Genomic DNA, 16,344 nt, shown 5'->3' with positions numbered 1-16,344 from the left:
TTTGAATGAGATAAAAATAAGTTAAGTTAGTATTTATACAAATTACCACACTTTCATTGCAATTAATTTAGTTCCAGAAGTGTGTTTATCGATATAGAGGATATAGAGGGTAGGAATATATAACTTGTGACAAAATGAAGAATAAATTAGCAACTACCAAGTATTAAATTGTTAACAATTATAATTTGTGTTTCTTTGATGTTTTCTCTTTTTTGTTTAAAACATGCAATTAGGTAGCTTCTGTTATCCATTGCATTAATTACTGTGGTTTATATACTGGAGTAGGAATTAGTTAAAATAATTAAAATTACAAAAATGGTATTTTTGATTTCCTCTCATCACCTATACTTGATTACGTAAAATATTATTTCAAGAAGTTTATACAGTTTGAACAGTTGGTTTGGTTATGTAAGATTTGTTACATTTAAAAACCTGGAAAATCTTTTGAAATAAATAATAAATTTGCAAAACGAAATTTATTGGGACAATTAATGAGCCATGGAAATGTAATATCTTGTTGCCACTCTACTATTCTTGTTTACAAAAAAATAATTGTTTTGCATTTATAAATAATTCCTACAGTTCAAATAACTTACTAATGAATGTTTTAATGCTCATGTATTATTACAGAGAAATATTGGAATAAAAATTTTCATGTGTAGAATATGAAATCCAGTCCGGCACCAGGTTCCAGATGTAGCTTAAAGATTGTCATCAAAGTCTTGGGTAGTGATGTCACAGCGGCCATCTTGGTGTCACATTTCCTTAAAACATTACAAAGTAGCAAATTACTAAAAATTTCTCTATTTCCAGGGAAAAATTCACTTTCCGAAGGAATATTTTCCAATTTAATCCTCAAAAATGCCAGTGGCTTGAAATGCCTTAAACATGGCTTAACATTCTTATATTCTGCCATCTCAGATGCCAACATTTTATTTTCTACACATTTCTTCTATCTTTGACTCTACAATTTTGAATTATGATATAATGTCCACCATATTGGAAATTCATAATTATTAACCAAAAAATTGGAAAAAAATTAAATAATTAAAAAAATTATTTCATAAAATTTTAATAAAACATTATGGTTATGCCATGGAGCTTGGACTACGCAGTTTGAACCTGATGAGGGCAAATGGTCCATTAAGCCACGGCATTAGTAACTGCGGTGGTAATGATACGTGTGGCGGTTTGTTGAGGCGTCATCCCGGAAACCACTGCATGTGTGGCATCTATGTATTCGCAGGCACACAAAACACTTGTTGATATGCGATAGACTGGCCATGATAGAGTAGGAGGACACGTAAACCCTAACTGCAGATACACGATAGCTCTATACGCGAAACATCTGGCACTCTGCAGCCTAGACCTCTCCCCTTGTGTTCAGGCGAAATAAAGAAAATTAACGCACTAGATGAAAATGCTTCCCAGCGGGAACTGAAAAAAATAGTTACGTGGCCAACGGGTTAGAGCTAGACTGGTTGGGGCAAGATGATAGCTCAGCAGTGCACGGATGCAAACGACCCCGGCACAGAGAGGAATCCAATTGCCCGAGACGTTGAATGGCGCCGGCCACTAGAGGTAGCTTTTGCATGCAAAAGTGCACCGGGAACAGATGTTGGTCTAGGCTATGTTTGGAAACGTAGGCGCATGGTGGATAATTCTTAATAATTTAATGACAAATAAAAATGAATAGTAAACAGTTTATAGTTGGTCCATCGTTATTTTAGTGGTTGACAAGAACTGACCTAATCTGCATCCATGCAGGGATCTATTGATTTGCCGGTGGCGGCACACATTCACCGTAATGCACTTTCCCACACCACAACACCGTTAGGTTCACTCACTTCCGGACTCGGCCCCCAAAAGTCTGGCAATGGGACATAATGGCCTGTGCAAACTGAAGGGACACCAACGGGTGTTATCAAAAGTTCTTCAGATAGTAGTACACCAATCCCTCACTTAGCACGACTAATTCGTTCCTAAAAATGTTTGTGTTAATCGAAATCGCGTATTCTGAAGCATTAGTCCCCATAAATATAAGGCTAAATTATTTAATGTGTTCCAAGATGTGTAGGGAAGTAATCTTTACATAATATAAATGCGTAGAATAATACTTGAAAATGCATATGTCATATCATTTATCTTTTTAAGCCTACCACCGAATACGTTAGATAAAGAAAACATGGCACAGTGTAACGGGAGATAAGTGGTAACATATTTACCGTCAGTCAGCAGGTTGGCTTGCCCGCCCAGGCGTGACCTTCAACACGCGCGTGAGTCTGTCTGCCTGCTGTTGCAAGCAGCTGGATCCTTTGTTATTACGTTTAAAACTTAACAAAATTAAAACACTTTTATGAAATTAAGAACCGGTTTTATATAACTTTAAAACACACAGCCATATGTAAACATTTAATTTGTTATGCACACCTCTTATAAAAGCAGCTATGTAAACAAATCAGTTAACAGATAAACAGATTTAGATTTTCCCTAGAGCACAAACATAACATTAAAATACAGTAAACTCCCGGTATATCGCGGAATCGGGTATATCGCCGGTCAAACCATGTCCCCCAGTCAGAAATGAATAATAATAATGGAATAAATGGTTGACAGCCGATTAGGATAATTTTGCGTTGTAACTAACAAACTAAGCATCGGGCAGAAAAAAGCCTAGGCGTAGAAAATGTCCGCAGTAAAATTCTGAACAAGATATCTCCGTACATTATTCCTCTATCTTGTAGGGTTTTCAAATTATGGTCCAATCCAGCCCCGTGATATTTTCTGAAACACTAGTTCTTAACGTCGCTTTATCTCACAAATGAAGCATCGGACAGGGGACCTGATAAAGCCCACCGTCCAGCAACATTATCCAGCGTGACTCGGCTGGGGATTGATGTTGGATAGGCTTGGTTGTCGGCAAGCGCTGGGTAGGGAGAGGCGAGCCGAGAACATGGAGAGAGGTAGAGATTAGAGCGGGCAGAAACACGAGGGGGAGTGGGGGAGGGAATGTGTTCACGCAGCACACAGGCAGAGCATGAGTCACTTGACTGAGCAGCGTCGCTGCGTACAAGGCAAAATCAGGTAGTCCGGTGTTTAAAATTCCACTCCAGAATCTTAATTGGTACTTTACTGGACATCTGTATATAAATGTTTTGTTAAAACTTAAACCTACAGACGTAATATTATTGGGTAATTCATTGTATTATACAAGTTCATCTTTTTACTTTGGTATAATGTTTTAACATTAAATAGTAAAGTAAATCGGCTAGCGTATTTTTAATCTTTGCCCAGGAATTCCCAGTGGTCCAATATTTACGTGAACCATACTGTACCACTTTTGCCGTGAGGTAGTAAACAAGTCCTGGAAATGTTTATGTGTAGCGGTCTCCCGACCTTTAAACAGAGTCTGGGGAATATAACACTTGCCGATCCGAGCCACACACACTCAGCAACTCGACACAGCGTTTGGTGAAAAAAGTAAAGACAAAGTTTAACACGGTTTTTAATACGGCGTCACTGATTATGCTAAAATTAAATTGGCACAATTTTTGTTTCCCACATGTGACCATTTATAATTTACTGTAAGCATGGATAATAAAGTTTAACCACTTGACACGATAGACGATTCTTTATTTTTTATTGTACGAATGCTAGAATCGTTTTTTTCCTGTATCTGCGGCCTGCTTCTACAAAAGACAAGCTATCTGTAAGTAAATCTAGAATTTTTATTTTGTCAATCAAACTCGGTACTTTGCGATTCATATTCGGTTTGAAGTATCACTACGGCCTTTCTTTTTAGAAGACTTTGACCACAGAATCGCGTGTAACCGCACACACTGCACTTAATTTGTTACGGACACTGACGAAGCAGATACTGTGGCTAACACCACGAGACTGGCAGCAGCAGCTTGTGTGCCGCACGTGTATGGCGGCGTGTGGCGCGCTCGTAGGCCGTGCGACAAACTGTGCGCGGCACGCGGAAAATAAAAACAATTCAACATTTAATATTTATCTTTAAAATTTATTATTTTTATTTTTTCACCCGTGTTTAGTGGAAACTGCGGATGCAAAGTCCGCACAAAGGCGGGCCGTCTATACTGTGCGTGCTTGCCGACCTATTAGAACACAGGCGGTGTTTTATGCCTTTTGACCTTGGTCACATCGAAACATCGCGGTTATGCAACAACGCGGGTAAAAGTTATGTCCCCCGACAACCGCGTTAAATAGGGAGTGTACTGTGTGTACAATATGTATATATACAAAACATAAAAGTTAGTTAAATATTTTCTGGGGTGAAATTAACACTATCATCTTGCTTTTTTTTAAAAAACGTGTGCAATTTCATCTGCTTTGGTTTCTGTACGGTACGGCCTGGTCTGCAGCCGGGCATCAACGGTACGGCCTGGTCTGCGGCCGGGCATCAACAGTACCGCCCGGTGTTTGTTTATCTGCGTGCGCATCTCTTTCCCCTCGCATTCCAAACCACTCTTCCCCCCTCGAATTCCATACCTGACGTCGCGTCGTTTCCGAGATTTTTTTTAGCCTGTGGCGATTTCGTGCTAACTGAAATTTACAGACGTGCTATTCGAGACTAGGGCAGTAAAATTTACATCGTGCTAACTGAATTCGCATAAATTGAAGACGTGCTATGCGAGGGATTGGTGTATTTAAACATTCCAAGAAATGTGGATTTAGCTAGGCAGTCCTTTATAATTTACCTGTAATGCACCAAACACATTCTTAGGTTTTGATTCATGTCCAGGCATCATCACAATCGGTTGTTGAACATCTATCTGTGTGTGTGTGTGTGTACGCAGACACGTACCAACCTAAACCTAGGAGTCGAAATGTTCGTAGGTAGTTTCACAGTAGGCTCACTGACTTTACCTTTCAGTTTTTCGCATGTTGTCTCAAACTGCCAATGTAAACCTGTGAAATTTGCCCCTAAACGAATTATCATCGCATGCATATTTTGATGTTATACTACTTTAGGCGCGTTGAGGGTGAAGTTTTAGTATACACCAGAATTGCAATGCAATAAGCGTGCATTACACAACATAAATTTAACAAGTTGAAAGTCCTGCAGGCATGCATGCATACAGAATCTGCTATAACACAAGCTGAAGTCATTAAGATGGTGGACACACATATGGCAACATGCACCCGTCTATATTAACTTTCGCGAACACCAGGGATGTACTAAGCATGATGTTTATGCCATCACTTGGAAGATTTTGTAACCATCAGCGAGAACAGCAGAAAATGCTGCTAGCTTGTTTGCATCTACGAACTCTAGTATAACATTTTAATCTTTATAGTAGTAAAACTATCCTGGAATATATTTTTTTTTTTGCAAACTTGAAGACATAAAAGGATATAATTGCAGCTTAAAAAATACCTATAATTTATTATTGAGGAAATATTTTGTTGGTTTCCTTAAGCATTACAAACTTGGCGTTATATTTTAAGTATTTTTTAAACTAAAAGTTGCATTCCAATAGATACATTAAAAAAATTAACATGAAACATTTTAAAACACATATTATGAAATTAAGTGTATGTATTTCCATCACCCACTGTCTGGTGGACGATACTCAGGATGAACCTAGTAAATGCTGGTATAAGTTTATAAATATCAATGGTCTAGTAGCGTGCCAGGCTAGTCTGCAAACTAACCAGTGATGTGTGGTCAGCAGCCCCAGCGTGGTTCACTAGGCTCGTAGACGGTAATTTTCACTGCAAGAAATTAACAAACTATATGGTTGTGGACTCTTTAGTCAGCATAGTGCACCAATTCCTAGTTAAAAAGATTTAACAAAAACTGAAAATAATTACAACCTTTGGCAGCATCTATTTTCAATGATACTTAATTATGGTTTACAAAGATCTCACTACGTAACACAATAAAACCAACACGTTGGTTCAAAGTTTCATTTAAGATAATGATAGTTTTTGGGTTTTTGCTCGACTAGCAATTTCCTCCAGTGGTAGAACACAAACTCGCTCTTAGACAACTGAACATAGAAGGTGAAATTTGCCTAATATCAGTTGAATTTACAGTCTGTTTGTCAAACAATACAAATCAACAGTGTTCTTTAAAAGTACAGACAGTTTTAACTATCAAATTAAACAATTCAATACGTACTACACAACTAATCTGTCTATAGTGTATACGAATAAACAACCAGTTCATTACTCGCAGGTTTTTGCACTCTCAAATTGCTTTACTCTTATGAGTAAGCCCTGAATCATATTTAAACAGTTAAATAGAGTTTAAATGCATCCATATGGAGTAGGATACTGCACAAAATCTAGCTATCACACTATTAATATAGAGTTCAGCATCTTTAAGTCCCTTGCATCTGGAACAAAATTACACACACACTAAAAATCTTCTTTTCGCTCGAATACTCTCTCACTCAGAAAGCTGGCCCCTGATTGGCCGAGAGAATCATATTCTTGTATTTTATTTAAGATAATTTCGTAACCAAAAAGTTAACAAAACAAAGGTGGAAAATGTTTGAAAAAATATAACAATGATAAGCCAAACGTAAAAGTTATTATAAACAATTTAATTTTAATGTTACATTATAGAGTTCAAATACTGCCTATAGAGTTCCTGCTATTGAAAGACAATCAGGTCCAGTTGGTATCATATAGTAGATAAATGGTAGAAGCATAGCCAGTTTATAAAAATTACTGTCCAGATACCCAATGTTTCACATCAATAAGAATAAAAATAACGTTCTGTACTCAACTGCATGTTAAATGTATCAGTACAGATTATCTACCCTTGCTAAATATAGGGACCTGGCATCGTTCAATTCCATGCTAAAGGTTCATATGTTTGGCAGTTATACAACCTGAGGTGGATGTCTGCACGTTTTCCAGCACAAACTCTCGTCCTTAAGAGTCTGGAAGAAATCCTCTCCACTTGAGACGCTCCCTCCGACGAGGGACGTGGGAGGAATACTTACTTACGGAAAGTTTTAATACCAATGGTTAGATCAGGGAGGAGTGCACTGCATGCAGCAATTACACCTTCTGCAGCAGGCTGGCGATCCCACAGAAGACACCACTGCAGCTGGGTTAGCAGCTGCGTCTGTAGATGTCGGACGGCGCCTCTCTTGGGCAATGTCTGGTGGCAGCGGTCCTACCTGACCTGGTCCGAGACTCGGCATCTGCCCCTCCTGGTGCCCATGTCCGTGCGGTGGGAGGTCATCCCGGCAGACACGTGCACAGCCACGCGCGTCACACTACTGCCGGGCCGTCATTCACGTCCATGGTAGGTACACTCCCGTTAACCTTCGCACCTTAGACAGTGGGTTTGCCGGTGTTGAGGCAATGTTCACTTCAAACTTTGGTGTGTGTTTTCTCGTGCCCTTGCAGGCACAAGTGTCACATGCTTACTTCTGTTCTTGACGTAGGTGGCCCAGATATATGATTCAGTACCCTAATGTTTAGTACTCATCAATAAAGTAACCAAATTTAAAAATTTTCATTTGCTAAGCAACAGCCTATAATGATGGGTCACAGTATAATTAAATCAGTAGAGTATCAATTCTCTTGCCATTAACAACATATTTACTGTGCTTGTTACAACATAAAAATTTAAAATTTGCATTTACATTTGCAAAATATAGCTTAGTTATATCATTACACATAACATTACACAATTGTTTATGTTCCTCAACATTTACACTTTATCATGACAACAGATCATAGTGTTTATTCTTGTTCATTTAATCTCTCATTCATTAGGTGCAAATATATGTAACATGACAATTATACATTTCATTTTATCTCATTGGTGTCTTGGAACAAAATTATACACACACTAAAACCTTCTTTTCGCTTAAATAATCTCTCACTAGGAAAGCTGCTCCCTGATTGGCCGAGAGAATCATATTCTTGTATTTTATTTAAGATAATTTCGTAACCAAAAAGTTAACGAAAAAAAGGTGGAAAATGTTTGAAAAAATATAACAATGGTAAACCAAATGTAAAAGTTACTATAAATAATTTCATTTTAATGTTCTATTATAGGGGTGCTATTGAAAGACAATCCGGTCCAGTTGGTATCATATAGTAGGTAAATGGTAGAAGCGTAGCCAGTTTATAAAAATTACTGTCCAGACACCCAATGTTTCTTTTAAATCAACAAACACATCAATAAGAATAAAAATAACATTCTGTACTTAACTGCATGTTAAATGTATCAGTACATTACGTAGTTATGTGAATACATGGCTGTACTCTGTTTGATGATACATAACATACACTATCCTAATTGACACAAAGCTTAACCGATGTAAACAGACTAGCATCCTTACATAGTTATGTGAATACATGGCTGTACTCTGTTTGATGATACATAACATACACTATCCTGATTGACATGAAACTGAAATGATACTAACCGCGGTCACGTGGAGAGTTCTTATGTATAACACGGAATCATCGCAAGATGGTGGAACGCAACCTGTGTCCAGTATATAGTTCAAGTATTACGTATTACACTGAAAAACCCTCAGTGAGGGTACACATAGTTAACATGGTGGCGAGTTCGGGTCGACCGAAGGGTGCAGCAGAGGCGTAGCACACATGCTCCAGTGAGGCCATGAGGCGACATAACAACTCGTGTGAACGAAGGGATCACCTGGGATGATGTCAGTATTGTGTACTCAGTTCACATTTTGCACTGCGACGCATTACGTTTTTGATTTAGTCATGGTGCATTGTTTGTAGCATTGTATGCTATGTTTGTTAATTCGGTGCCTGCCTCTCGTCAGTTTATATTTTATTTTAGGCGAGAGCTTTGGTAGGTACCAATGCATACCATTTTGTATCGTTATGTTCTTTCAAGTAACATGTAAATTATGGTTTTATGTGTGGGCCATTTAACATGTCCCTTAGCGTAGGTTTCCGTGTTGCTAATATTGTTATAACCAATGCTGAATGTTGGAAGAGATGTTTCACGAGAGTTGTTGCTGAGACCCTTTTCTGAGCTTATACTTGTTAATGTAAATTTTTATTTACTTACTGTAACTCTTAGATACATTGTTTACATTTGAATAACTTTAACTTACGTGTATCTCCCTTGGATACTCCTATGCTCTTAAATGTTGTTTTCAATACTTATTGGAATGAGGAGAGTGCCTCAGTTGCTCCGTCCTGCTTCAGTTCGCCCAGTAAGTTGCCCGCTCTACTCCATCCCTCTCAGGATTGGGCAACTCAACACTCGCCTAGTTCTTGCCATATGGTCAACACCATGTGTGAACAAACAAACTCGTTATAAATTCTACGTGAACAAAGTTGAAGAGACAACTTGTTAATTCATAGGTTTTTGCTTTTAGTATAGTATCTTAAAATAAGCTATTATTTCTGTCAGTGTGTTTATGAAATGTTATGTTTAATGAGTTTAATATTGTACAGCTGTACCAATACTATTTAAATAAAGGTTATACTGTGAACTGTATTAGGTTAAAGTTGAAAATTGATTTGAGGTTAATGTTAATGAAAGAATTTGCATTAATATATTTAAAATTTAATAAGTATGAAATCATTGTAAGACTTAATGATGTTATTAGTTTGTGAAAATATGATTACTTAATCACACAGAAGTTATTTTGGATAAGTTGGTGTCAACAGTAGCATCAGTTATATTCAGAATTTATCTAAAATATGTTTATTTTGTAGTAAGTGGTTTGTACTGATTTAAAAATGATTTTTTTTTGGACATTGGCTAATGATGAACATAATTGGTCATCACAAAACTTGTAAAGTTAATATTAAGGATGATAATTTTTATTTGAAATTGTAATGTAGTAATGACAGGTTTAAGCAAGTGTGTAAAATAAGAAAACCTGGCATGTAAATAAATCCAATACCTTTGTGAACCTTGTGCCTTCTATATTGTCCTAGCGGATAATCTCATTACCCATCCTTGGTTTTCATAGTGCAGCAATACATTTTCCTTCCACATTTCTGGCAAAGTCTGAAAATAATGTTAACATGTGTTTCCAAGAAATACCATTGTCATCAATGTCGTACTGACTAAATGTATAAATGGCAAAAGTACGGAAAATTGAAAATAAATACTTTACAAAAAAATTTATTCCTGGCTCCACGATCTTATATAGTGCAGAACACAGAATAAATTGTATTTTAAGGCGTAGTAGTCTACAAATATGTACCTCAGCTTGTTTTTTAATTATTTGTCTTTCACTGTAAGTCTGATTTTCCTGGCATCACTAAGCTGATAGGCTGGAACACACAGAAGAACTTATACTTTAAAGTGTAGGTAGTAGTCCACAGTAAGTTACCTTGGTTTGTTTTTTCATTTGCCCTGAAACATGGCACTTTGAATATCTCTGATTTTTCGTGCCATGTTTGGGGCCCTATAAAAAAAATAAGCCTGGAAATTTAGACTAGAATCCTAGGTTTTCCACATTTGTTAAAATATATAATAATTAAAAAATGAAATCATATAACCCCGAAGCAGATGTGTTGGTGCATTCATAAAGATGTGCACGTTAGGTGTAGTATGCCTACATAAGGTTGTCTCTCAAGATTTTTAATATTCGCCCTAAAACTAGTAACTTTGACTAGAAATCAGAATTTTTCGCTTAAACGATAACAAAATTAAATAATTAAAACCTTACATCATATCACCCCGAAGCTGATGTGATGAAGCATTCACAAGGATGTGTAATTTAAGTTATAGCATGTCTTTATAAGGTAGTTTTTTTATTATTCTCCATTTAATTAAGCATTTGACTAGTTTCCGAATGTTTTTCACTTAAGCTGTTTTAGCACTTTGCTTAATAGCACTCAAACACTACATAAACATAGCTTTGAAATTTTCAAAGTTATATTTCAGTATTTACTGCTTGTGATTGCTTTTATTTAATTAATCTACATGTTGACACTTGGATTCTTGCATATAACTTAATGATTTCAAAGTGCATAGTACATTTATATTAAACATAGGCCTATATGAGATTTTCTGTCATTGGCTATTTTCCTGCCTAATATACGCAACAGTAAATTACTAATAATTTGAACATATTCACAAGTTGTAATTTTATTACTTAAAAGTTTGGAATTTTTATTTGCAGCTGAAAATAACAAATATTAGGTCCTTTCCCTTGAAACACTACATTCCTTTTAATATAACTGTTTTTACAGAAATGTCAACAAAAAGCATGTATTACTTTTCCACATCAGATGAATTCTTAAACTGAATTAGAGTATGTATGGAGCATGAATAAGGAGTTCACATCAGTATGCAATTCAAATAAACATTTTCCCAAATATTCTGTATGTCACATTACAATGTCTTAGATTAAATTTACAGAGAAGCAGCTTCTATACGGAAATAAGGCAAATAATTAAAGTAAAAAGTTTGTTTGGTTATCTAAATTAATAGTGTATAAGGTATTAATGTTATGTATTAAATACATATTATTAATGTCTCCGAATTACAACAAACTGACACGGGGGGGGGGGGGGGGTCGATCTGTCGGCTTTACGGTGGATTGTTAGTGGGCGCCACCACGTGGTACGGCACGTGGACCCGGTGAGACTCCTAACTCAGGGCGTGACGTCGCCCATGTGAGACGTGATATCCCCCCTTGAAAACATCTAGCACTAATTCCTGCCCGCTCTCAGCGTCGGGCACGCTTTTCCCTACGAAGTGGGCTCTCAGGCGTCCCACATGCCGTCACTCTCCACGTGGTCACACATATAGAAAATAAAAGAATAATACGTTAAATTCATACACCTGATTTATTCCACTACTTCAGCTCATATACGTACACGGTTGAAGCTATGCAAAACGCCCGCGGCACGAATCGGTTTAAAGGTGATAAGCCACCACGTGGTCACATATTGAATTACGTAGTACAAAGGAAAAAGACCGAGACTGGCCGTAAATTAATTAATAAAGCAGTCCCCTGACCGAGAGCCGCTCCGAGGACTAAAAGAAAGCGATTGAAATGAAATTAAAGTTAACAGAATTACTTGGCAGAGAATACAAGCGGTGAGGTCCCCGGAGTGCTGATGCGTCTGCTCTCGGTCGTTGATGGCGGAAGACTGGGGGTGAGGTCATGGCTCGCTCGACTAACATGGCGTCCTCCCGCCGAAACAATTTCCGTTAAAAGATATTAGCGAATTCGTGCCACAGGAAACTAAATCAACATGACAAGAATGCATTGAAAATTATGTAACAATTTTTGAATGAAGAGAAAAGATTATACAAATAATAATTATTAAGATTGAAACGTAATTATTGTCTGGCTTCGGGTTTCCTCGGGAATGTCCGGAAACGCTATGATATTTTAATACATTGTTTAAAAATAAAAGTACATAAAACCCTTCCGGCCGATCTGCCGTCACGTTGCACTTAGGGAATATAAAAACAAACAACACAATTATATATACTTATGTTTTTAGGGGTGCGGCGCACTGGCTCGACAGCGCCCTCTTGCCGGGCGAACACACACGCACGCAGACGTACGCACGGGTAGGCGGGAGGTTTGAATGGAGGGTGGATGGTGTTTGGGCAGTGGCATATCGGACTCAAAAGGGGCCGCAGGCCCGGACGATGTCAAAACCTTTCACTTAAGTTATTATAGTAGCCTTATTTTCCAAAAGCTGCTACTCTACAAAATTATCATACTGTGAACCTATTCTTATTTTGTGTGGTCCAAATTATCTTTATACTCCTTGTGAACCATAAATGAATCCTAATTAAATGCTTAGTCCCCATAAGTTTACCTAAGAATACTTTGTTCTTCAGTATGGATGGATTTATTTTGGTTTCTTGTGATATCTTCTGAATATTTAGTTACTTAGTCTTGGAAGTAGAGTCTGTCTAACTATATAGTCTAGTATTTGCAAATAACTGGTTGTTTTACAAGAAGCCCAGCTGTTTTATTGTAGCTAAATTTCTTAAGATGATTTTGTATTGAACGGATGACATTTTTCATTTGATTTGTAGTAAGGATGATTTCGACTTCACAAAAAAATCTATATAATTGTTGTAAGGAATCTAAGGATATTTAATCAAAAACAAATTTATATCATTTAGTTACTGTTATATGATATACTTTGTGGATCTACAGTGACAAAATGACTAAGATGTGAAGCGCAATACAAGGTAGGTCACGAGATGCAAACATATAAATACTTGATTTTTCACTGTCTACATGTACTTACTTCAATTTTATATATTGAGGGCTGATCGCGCATTGCCGGTGATTTCGAGATGTTAACTATGGGCGCCACCACGTGGAAGGGCACGTGGACCCGGCGGAGTCTCTCACTCAGGGCGTGACGTAGCCCAAGTGGGGACGAGTTACCAGCCCTTTCTATCCTAGCTACCCAGACCTGGCCCGCTCTAGGCGTCGGGCACGCCACACTCCTAGACTCACTCACCACGTGATTAAATAAGTACTCACTTTATATTTATTCTCCAGATTTAATTTCACTAACACGTCTCTCTACACGCCCGTTACACGTTACACATTACACGGTTAAAAAGCCTGAGGCACGAATCGGTTTAGGTGAGGGCATGGTCCACACACGTGGCCATGCTGCAAAGTATACTTATTACACGGTGATGAAAAAACTCGACTGAGACAATTAATTAATTAAACAGCCCGCTGGCCGAGAGCTGCCCCGAGGATGACGAGCGAAAGAGATTCAGAAATACTTAACGAGACAGAATTACTTGGTCAGTGCAGAACAAAGGTTGAAGTCCCCGGGGTGCTGGCGCGTCTGCTCTCGGTCAGTGATGAAGATCGACTGGGCTGAGCTCATCGCTCGCAGGTGGCAACATGGCGCCCTTCGCGCCAACACAATTACCGTTACTATATTCTACGACTCCGTGCCCCGGCGAAAGTTGAGTAAATTACAGATAAACATTAAAAATATATAAAAATTACTGACAATGGAAAGTTTGTTACTATTTACTTATTTAATGATAATTCATATAAAAGCATTCCTATCCTCGTCCAAGTCCGTGCCTGTTCGGGTCCGCCCGGGCAACGTCTATAGTTATTTAAGGTAACTTATTTAAATTAAAGAAACACAAGTAAACTACACAGCACTGGGGCGAAGATGGATGAAAACAAAAAGGGTTTACAAATAATATTAAAACGTAGCAAATTAGGGGTGCGGCGCACTGCAGCTAAGCACCCTCTTGCCGGGCTAGACACACACGCACACACGCACGCACGAGCGGGAGGTTTGAATATAGATGGTGGTTGGGCGGTGTCGTATCGGGCTCAAAGGGGCCGCAGGCCCGGACGACGTCAATTGCCCCCTCCGAAAGTAGGCCGATATGACAGCGCCGTTTGACAGATGGTTGGGGGGCGTTGCCTGTACTGTTTACGTCGCGCACTCCCACGTGGCAATGTTGATGTTTACATTTGTGCGGACAGGTGGCAATGTTGACATGGCGGACGGACAAGCAATGTTTACACGATGGAAGGGCGAGCAATGTTTACATGACGGCGGCGAGCAATGTTTACAAAATGACAGTTGAGCAATGTTTACACTATGGGGGACGATACACACGGACAGAATGGGCGCTGGCTAACTAACCTTGTGGGTGGTGACCCACCAGTTGTCCCGAGCCCCAAATCTGCGTCAGCTGCGGCTGCTGCGTGTGACAGCGCGGCGGTGGCCAGGGCGCCGGCCGGCAGGGGCGGCGGCGGCCAAGGTCAGGCGGCTCGTGGCAGGCGGGCAGCAAGCGCGGGCGGCGCTCGGCACGGCCCGGCTCAGCCTCGCCGACAGGCGGGCGCTTCGCGGCCCGTCGTGACAGACGGGTGACAGGTGTCGAAGTCCGGGTGGTGGTCACGTTCGGTGGTGGGACGGTCGGGCGTCCCGGCGTCGTGGCGTCGACCTGCATCGCGACAGGCGGATGTAGGGAGCTCAGGCGACTCTTCACGGTGCGGCGTCCCAATGTTGCCAACTTGCGACATTTGGGTGGCGTCTCGTGCGGTAGGGCACTTGACCGGTGTTCCGGTACTGCGGCGATCGGCGTCGGAATCGGGCGTCGTGGCGCCTCGGTCGATTCTGGCGTCGTGTCAGGTGGGCATGTAGGCGGCGTCAGCGTCGGCGTCGCGCGCGTCCGTCTCTTTCGGTCCGGTTCATCCGTCTGTGCCTCGAAGCCAGGCGGGCACAGAGGAGCAAATCCAGGCGGCGGGGCGGCGCTCAGGCGTCTCGGCGTCATGGCCCTGGACATCGTGTCGCAAAGCGTCCTGTTTGCGACTGCGCACTCTGGTAGCGGTGACGACGGCCGGATGACGTCGAAGCCAGGTGGTGGCGACAAGGTGACACGAAGCGTCGGCGTCGAGTCTGGTGGCGTCCGTGGCGAGTCGTGTGGCGGAGACGATGCGGGTTTCGCCGGAAATGACCTTGGTGGCGTCGGGACGGCGGTTCGGTGCGGTGGCGAGGTCATTCCGGCGTCGGGAGGTGTCTCCGACACGAGGCGGGTGCTGGACGGCGTGGCAGACTGCGGTGGGACGGTCGTTGTCGGGCGTCGCTCGGTTGGCTTCGGCGAGTCAAGCGTCATCATAGTCGGGATGAGTGGCGTCAGGTCGGCGAAACGAGGTCTTGCTGGCGATGATGCGTTTGGACCAGCGTCGGGAGACGTCAGGTCGACGAGAGGTGCCGAGGTTGGCGGCTCCAGGACAGGAGGTGGCGGAAGCGGAATTGTCGGCGTCGGCACGGCGGGCGTCGGGACGGCGGCCGTCGGCGTCGGGACGACGGGCGTGGGCGTCAGGACGACGGGCGTCTTTGTCAGAGCGGTAGGCGTCGGTAACGTAACACGTGGCGGTGCGGGTGACGTCAGGACGTACCTTCGTGGTGCTGGGGTCGGCGTCGTGCGTGAGGAGTCGGCTTGGTGCGGCGGTGACGTTCCGGCAACGGGCGGCGTCCTTGGCACGGGCTGCGTCGGCGAGTCGAGCAGCGTCTTTTCCGGCGTGGTTGGCGTCGGCGTGAGCGGAGTCGTTTTCGGCGTGGTTGGCGTCGGCGTGAGCGGCGTCTTTTTCGGCGTGAGTGGTGTCGGCGTGATCGGAGTCGGTGTCGGCGTGAGCGGCGTCGGCGTTTCGGGAAGCGTCGAGGCGTGTCGTGGAGGATTTTCCAGCGTCTCTGCCTCGTACTGCGCCTGGGTGGCTAGGTAGGCAGTGCACCGTGCGCACGTGAAGGTAAAAAACTTGCGCAGTACGGTCCATTCACGTTCGCCGATACAGCCACGATGCCACAGGCCGGCACATTCCTGGCAGCGGTATCCCTCGCTACTACCTCCGGGACACGACCTAGCTCCACATT

General features: G+C 41.3%; 1 protein-coding gene across 1 annotated transcript in view; it reads left to right on the top strand.

Moving 5' to 3' along the window:
• LOC134528976 (sorting nexin-17-like) overlaps positions 1-492 on the top strand; it is a 290,609-nt gene extending 290,117 nt beyond the window's left edge. The window contains exon 6 of the mRNA XM_063362643.1: positions 477-492. Coding sequence (XP_063218713.1) covers positions 477-492 — 16 coding nt within the window. The remainder of the gene's footprint in view (positions 1-476) is intronic.
• Positions 493-16,344: the final 15,852 nt, after the last annotated feature.

This window comes from Bacillus rossius, chromosome 2, assembly GCF_032445375.1.
Source record: "Bacillus rossius redtenbacheri isolate Brsri chromosome 2, Brsri_v3, whole genome shotgun sequence".
Taxonomy (NCBI): Eukaryota; Metazoa; Arthropoda; class Insecta; order Phasmatodea; family Bacillidae; genus Bacillus; species Bacillus rossius.
This window is presented reverse-complemented; position numbering and strand designations above follow the sequence as displayed.